Source organism: Poecilia formosa, unplaced genomic scaffold (assembly GCF_000485575.1).
Source record: "Poecilia formosa unplaced genomic scaffold, Poecilia_formosa-5.1.2 Scaffold167, whole genome shotgun sequence".
Lineage (NCBI taxonomy): Eukaryota > Metazoa > Chordata > Actinopteri > Cyprinodontiformes > Poeciliidae > Poecilia > Poecilia formosa.
Genome location: NW_006800106.1, coordinates 559,210 through 566,237, shown reverse-complemented (window position 1 = coordinate 566,237; position 7,028 = coordinate 559,210). Strand labels below are relative to the sequence as shown.

Genomic DNA, 7,028 nt, shown 5'->3' with positions numbered 1-7,028 from the left:
CATTCATCAGGGAGGTTGTGAGATTATATCTTATGTTGAAATTCACAACCTGTTCTGCATCTTCTTCCTCTTTTTGCTAAAACATGTCGCCATAGTTACTATGCTTGTACCAGCCCAGATAGAAACTACAGGGAAACTCCTCACTAAGCAATATGATGACATAATTCATAAAATAAACAGACAAAAGATCTGCTAGTGTAATCGTTCCACTTTAAGACTTTATTTCTTTTATTCCACCATCACAACACTCCATTGGAGGTTGTATTTTCAACAGACAAACAAAAAAAAAAACACTGTAAACACAAAATGCAAACCATCAACATTTCCTTGGAGGTACTCATCGTATTACAGAAACTTATTATTTTTGATCGGCTAGCTACCGATCAGCATGCCAGCACGAAGTAGAGCAGAGTGAGGATGCAGAGGCAGGAAACAATCACCTCCCTCCATATGCAAATATGTCTAAAAGCTCAGTTGCTGTGGCAACATTAAGAATTGCATCTTAGCATACACACGTTACGCAGTTTTCCTGGCAGTGAGGAATACGACAATAGGAAAACATTCAGTTCTTGAACGTGTAAATTCTCATTCTTCAACATTGTGTGGTGAAATAAAACTGAAGGAAACAGTCTGAACTGTGAGATGGAGATTTTCCATGATAAACAATCAAACAGCTTTGGTCGCTCCAGTGTTCATGACAAAAAAAAAAACTAAACTAAATCTGAGAAAAAGAACAAAATAAGGTTCAATAAAGCAACAGAGGGATAAAAAATGACATGTATTTAGTTGTGAGGACACTTTGAAGACATGATGACTGAAGGAGTGTTTTCAAAGCAGCAGTGTGCGGATGGGTTCCCTCCTCACTGCTACAAGGAGCCTCCCCCACCAACCCCCCGGTTTGAGTGGGTAAACCTCAGTGGGAACCCCATGAATCCACCGGCTCCCCCTTTCACCCCTTCCTCCCCCTCCTGGACGACCTCCTGGGGGTTTGGACCAGCAGTCTTTATGTTCGCACCTGGAACTTTCCGGCCTTGGTCATGTATTTGATGCCTTTGAAGGGTTTATACTTCTCCCCGTACATGTCCAGCCTGTTCACCTTCAGCCCTGTGCGGGGACACAAACCGGGGTTAAAAGCTGGAGGGTTCACACAATTCGTTGCATACCATGTGAAATAACTAGAGACGCACTGATCCAACATTAATATCTGGATGGGTCCCAATATTGACAAAAACAGGTAGATCAGGTATTGGTGATAATGTATTCGATCCGTAACGGCAGATCTGATCTATTCAGTCTAATTCTATGCTTTGTGTTTTACATTATATTACATCATATTTAGAATTCCCAATTGGACTTTCTGAACTATTTGAAAGCAGGTTTGTTGCTGTTTATTTGTTACATGTTTGACCTGGATAGTCAACTTTATTTTTGTCAGCTTCAGTTTATTTATTTTATATTGGTTCTTTTACTTCTAATTGCACTGGTTGAACAAATTAAAGTTGTGTTGTGTTTGCATGTTTCACCAAGATTGTGAAGTTTTTGTTGTACTCAAGTGTGCTGTACTGGTGCAGAGTTATTTAGTAAATTTGTGTCTGTGTTTAAAAAAAAGATGCTTTTTATTTTAAGTGAATTCAGCACTGTTTTTATGTATCAGATTGGTATTGGCCAATATTAAACCTCAGATATTGATATCAGAAGTCAAAAAAGTGGATGGATGAATCCCTAAATGCAGGGCCTAATGCATCTTTTTAGAGTTGAAGGAACTATGAGCTCAAAAATATTAAATTCTAAAAGAAAATAATTTCTAAATTGGCAAGTTTAACTTTGCTGCTGAAAAAAATTTACTTTGTTCACATATTTACCAAGGAGGGTGTCATATGTTACCAATTCTAATGCAGTTGGAACATCTGTATTATAGTGTCAAGTGGGTGTGTGTAGAGCATTTGGCACCCCCTAGTGGACATGGCGTAACATTACTGAAAGAAATAAAAACCAAATCAGGCGGTTGTCAGCTGAGAACTGCTTGAATGTGATTGGAGTGTGTGTGTGTGTGTGTGTGTGTGTGTACCTGAGATAGCCATCTGTTGGATCTTGAACTGGATGTTAATGGTGGGGTTCTCGTCGGGTTTAGAGGCTCCAGCTTGCAGGTTCATGGTGCCTTTAAGACTGGGCAGCTTCTGCGGGTTGATCTTCCCAACATCCCACGTCAACAACTTCCATGGCAAGAAAAGCGGGGGAAAAAAATTTAAATTTGAAAAGAAAAAAAAAAGTTTTGAGCAAATATACTGTAATATCCCTTTATTTACAATATTCAATTGTGGCCACCATGAAGTGATAATCCATAAAAAAAACAAAACACAAAACACATGCACATTGGGACGGTTGGGTCTGTCGGTACCTTTGTGACGGGGTCGAAGGTGTACGTTCCTTGGGAGGGGTTGAGGTTGGCGTTGAGGACGCCCCGCGGCAGCTGGCTGCTGACCAGGACCGACTCCACGGCTTTCCCCATGGTCTGCTTGGGGCCCAGGGTCAGGTCGAAGCGGCCCTGGGAGCTGCCCTCCCGAAAGGTGATGTTGTGTTTGACGTAAACGGGGATGGCCACCAGGCTGAGGAGGAAGGGGAAGGACAGGAGGTAAACACACGGGATATCATTCTGAAGCCAGAGATGAAAACTACTGAGCAAAACCGAAACGTGTTTTATTGGTGTTTGATGACACAGACCAAAATAAAGTAGAATGAGTGAATGATGCACAATGTTTAGTTTCAGAAAACATTTCTCAGCTTAACTATATCAACTATGAATCTAAATGCAGAGCAATCATAAAACAAACCTTAAAAGCTGTGAAAGACTTCAGACTACACCCAGTCAAAATCCAAATCTACATTCAATTAAAAAAAAAATCTAATAAGGGAAAAAAACTGTAGCAAGAATTGAGATTTGATGTTCAGTTCAAAACAAAAGGGGGAAAAGCTGCTATTATGGTAAAAAAGACAAAAAAAATTTTTTAAATTATTGACTAAGGTGGTGCTGGATGAAAGCTCATCCAGCACCACCTTTTAGATTTGTCTCATCAAAAATATTATCAAATACATTATTTACTTTTTCCTTCTGCTTGGTCTGCCTCATAAAATCCTAATCAAATGCACTGAATTTGTGATTTTAACACAAACAAATGTAAAAAAAACAAACAAAAAAAAACTAAAAGGCGTTTCTAGAATATGCCGAAAAAAAGAAAAAGAAAAAATATTGCGACTAAAACAAACACGGACTTCTGGGAGCTGACATGGTAGGAGAGCAGCCGGAAGTTTCCGTCAGGCGGGATGAAGGAGAGGATCCGCTCGGCTTCCCAGCGCTTGAACCGAACGCACGGGTGGAAGCTGACGTCGTCCAGCAGCCGGGGATTCTGGGAAAGGACGACAGGAAACGGGAGTCTTTTACTTTCCGTTTCTACTAACAGATTTCATTTCTTCATTTTTTTTTCTTTTCTTTTTAAAGGACTAAACACACCATGAAAGAGAGCGTCAGGTCGGGCATGCCGGTCAGCTTCACGCAGGCATCGATAACTCCCTGGATCTCCGCTGTGATGGTGGAACCTGTCGGAAGACGCATCCTGACTGATCCTGACTGGAGCTTTGTTTGTTTTTTAATTCTCCGCGGTTTTACCTGACTTATCGATGATGGCGTCGATCTCCTCCACCACATCGAAATAGGCCTCGTTGTTGGTGTACTTGACCCCGGTGCGTCGCCACGGCACCACGGACAGCTGGCCGGTGGGGAGCTGCTCACCGACGTTGGTGCTGCCTGGAAAAACATGAACAAAAACAATGAAAATCAAATAATGAAGTAACAGTCAGTTAGTGGCTGGAAATACATTAAAAGGGAGCTGAAAACCAAAGACAGGCCTTCAGAATTACTCATAAATACACAACTTGTAAGTAATACAGGAAAAATGTGTCTTATTATGTGTGAAATAATCTAATCTGAACCAGAACTTTGTCACGATTAAGGAATTATTGACTTAAAACAAGCTCCTATATCTAGCTGAAAAGTTACTTGTACATTAATTTCCCTTAATCCAAGTGTACAAAGACATTTACACTAGAAAGAAGAAAAAAACTACTTGGTAAGATTTTGTTGTTTTTTTTTTTTGTGTGGTGCAAAACCATAAAACTCTCTGATCCCTTTGTGTGTTTTATCTGTAAAATGCGCTAAAACTTGCTGGAGGACCTGTGATGGTGTTGACCATGGTGCGGAGGATGGTGGGAGGCTTAATGAGCTCTTTGAGGATGTTGGACTCCGTTGCCAGGGGGAACCCGTTGTCCAGCATCTCCTCCAGCAGCTCGTACACCACCACCACGTTGTCCTTGATGGCAGCCTCAGTGCACACGCCGAAATAGTCCTGGAGGGGAGGAGAAAAGCCGGGAGGTATGAGTCGACACGAAACAGCCGACGTAAAGCGGAGAAAAGCAACCCAAAAGCGACCCCCGACCTGGAAAGTGTCGACGACTCTGTGCAGGAACTCGATGACAAAGAGAGGCGGCACCTCACTCTGGATGACGGCTACGAAGTAGATGCGGTGGCGCAGGACGCTGATCAGGTAGTGATGCGGCGTGGGGATCACCGGCGGGACGTTCTCCGGCTCGGTGGCGCGCTCCTGTGCCTCGAAGAAGTAGTCGCACACGGAGCGGCTCACCACGCTCTTCCAGTGCTTCTCCAGGAAGATGTCGCCGGACGCATTTATCAGGAACAGGCTGTGGATCATCTTGGCTGGAGAGGCTGAGGGAGGAGGAGGAGGAAGAAGACGGAAGACGGGGGTTGGTTTCAACGATCTCTTTTCGTGTGGCGGGGAAATGAAGTCTGAGCAGGACTTCAGAAGGTTTTTAAAATAGCAGTGCAAATCAAAACGTCTGTGTCGTGAGTATCTGGGTTAACGGCATCAAAAAACCAACAAGAATCCAACTAGCATGAGAAAACAACGTGACTTTTTACTGGTTTCCACATGGACTCTTAAGCCGTTCTGTTGCATTTGAGCGAAAAACGTGTCTGAGCAAGAGTGGAGCTGAAACGATTAAACAAATTATCGTGAGTAATCTTATTATTGTGATTAATCGAATTATAAAAATAATCGTCAACTAATTTAGTAATCGATTAATTGTTAATTGGTGTGTACAAACTCTAAAAATAGTAATTTACTGAAAGAATAACACAGTAATAGAAGTAATTAAGCCAAAACAGTGCAAAAAATATAAACATCTTAGATATAGACAGACTTTGTCTTTCAACTGTACCTTTAAAATATCCATATTGACTGAAATTTTGTTGCAAGACTCTAATAGTGATAAAATAAAGAAATAATTATTATTAGTAATAATAATAAAAAGTATTCATGTAAATTTTGCAGTTAAGATGAAAACGCTGATTTGTCTGTAAGTCTCTTCTACACAGAACTCCTCGGGTGGCAGATTTAGCTTCACCTGGTCCAAATACTGTTTTTTGTTTGTTTGTTTTTTTACTTTGTTTGTTTGTTTTTTGCTATCCAGTAAATAGCCAACAGATTAGCAGTCATTATTGTTTTTAGCTGCATTCTGCAGATGCATCCTTTGCTCTGAACTTTTGATTGAACTATAAGCTTCCTTGTGACGTCACCAGAGGTATTTGTCTTGGGAGTTGTTTATCTTTATTTAAAAAAGACTACATAGGACAAAAGACTGGCAATGACAAACAGAGAAACATGTAACATGTTGCATGGATGAAGAAGGGAGCTGGATTGATTTTACTGAAAAATCTGGCGTTAGGCTTTAAATGTTAAAGAAAACTCTAAGCGTGCCAGTAATATAGGAATTTCAGAGTTTCTCAACTAAAATGAGCTTTTCGAAAGACTATAAGAGGAGATCATTTTTGTAATCGCGAGCAGAAAAGCCCTCCTCTCCTCACATGACACACTTCTGCTGCCTAAGAAATATGACACCGGATTCATTCATTAAACATGCGGCAAAAGCTATCGAGTTCGGGGCGGATATACGCGAAAGCAGACAGAATGGCCACAATTCGCACAAATTTTCATAAAAGCAATATAGTATGCAACGAAGAAGGAGCTAGGTGCATCTGTAATGACTAGAAAATGAAGGCCTCCATCCGCAAACATCAGGATGCTCTATCCTTCCCTCCTCCTGCTTCAGTCTCATGACAGCGGAGAAGCCCCGTCACTCGGGAACCCGCTCAAATAACGAGTTTAGAGCTTAGAAAAGACACAAATTACCTGCCGAACCACTCAAAAGCTGACACTGACTTACCGAAGTGATGTTTTTTCTCCCTCTCGACTAGCCCTTCGCCTTTTCTGCCACAGAAAGATTAAACAGCCGTCGCTGCTTCCCGTTAGGTGGAGCAATATACTCTTAAACCATACACGATGGAGGTGTTGAGCGAGCCAATCACAGGCAAGCTAGAGTGAAATGTCCTGCCTACCTAATGCACCGATTGGTCAATAACACGGAAGTGACTGGTGAGAGATTTGGTACTGATTGGCCCGTGTCGGTAAACATTAGAAAAACTGCCCGCGGATTGGTTTAAAATGTAGCTGGTCTGACATTTTGTTTCCAGTATCAGATTTCATCTTGTGGAGTTGCTTTCTGTTCAAACAGGAGTTGATCCTAAGGAGGCAGTTCAGTAGAGTAATGGCAGAAGTTTCTGCATCAGAATCCCATGGCCGAATTTTGATACTGTTTTGGACCATATTTAGAATATTCTAATACTTAACAGAAGGGAAAAGCAAGTTATACTCCAACATCAAGTGTGCATTTTAAACGTACAATTAAATGATAGCAACATTTGTCTGCCTACTATCTCTAAAGCTGCAGTATATCTCTTATAAAAACTAAAAATAAAAAAACAACTTTTTTATATATTTGTTGAAACTATGTCTGACAGGGAGTTATAAGATAGGTAATATGTGAATGGACCTTACCACAGGGTCCGCGTTTCATTGGCTAATGCCCATTTGACGTCACTGCGCAGCCACCACGTGCTT

The 7,028-nt window shown here is 41.3% G+C and overlaps 1 protein-coding gene across 1 annotated transcript; it reads right to left on the bottom strand.

Annotated features, from left to right (window-relative positions):
• Positions 1-200: 200 nt before the first annotated feature.
• ap3m2 (adaptor related protein complex 3 subunit mu 2) lies at positions 201-6,417 on the bottom strand. Its single transcript, XM_007564713.2, has 9 exons — positions 6,295-6,417; positions 4,491-4,777; positions 4,229-4,400; positions 3,665-3,802; positions 3,509-3,594; positions 3,271-3,404; positions 2,399-2,606; positions 2,069-2,213; positions 201-1,104 (listed from the first exon to the last, which is right to left on the bottom strand). The coding sequence occupies exons 2-9, from the start codon at positions 4,761-4,763 to the stop codon at positions 1,004-1,006; spliced, it is 1,257 nt and encodes a 418-aa protein (XP_007564775.1). The 5' UTR covers positions 4,764-4,777; positions 6,295-6,417; the 3' UTR covers positions 201-1,003.
• Between the last annotated feature and the right edge of the window lie 611 nt (positions 6,418-7,028).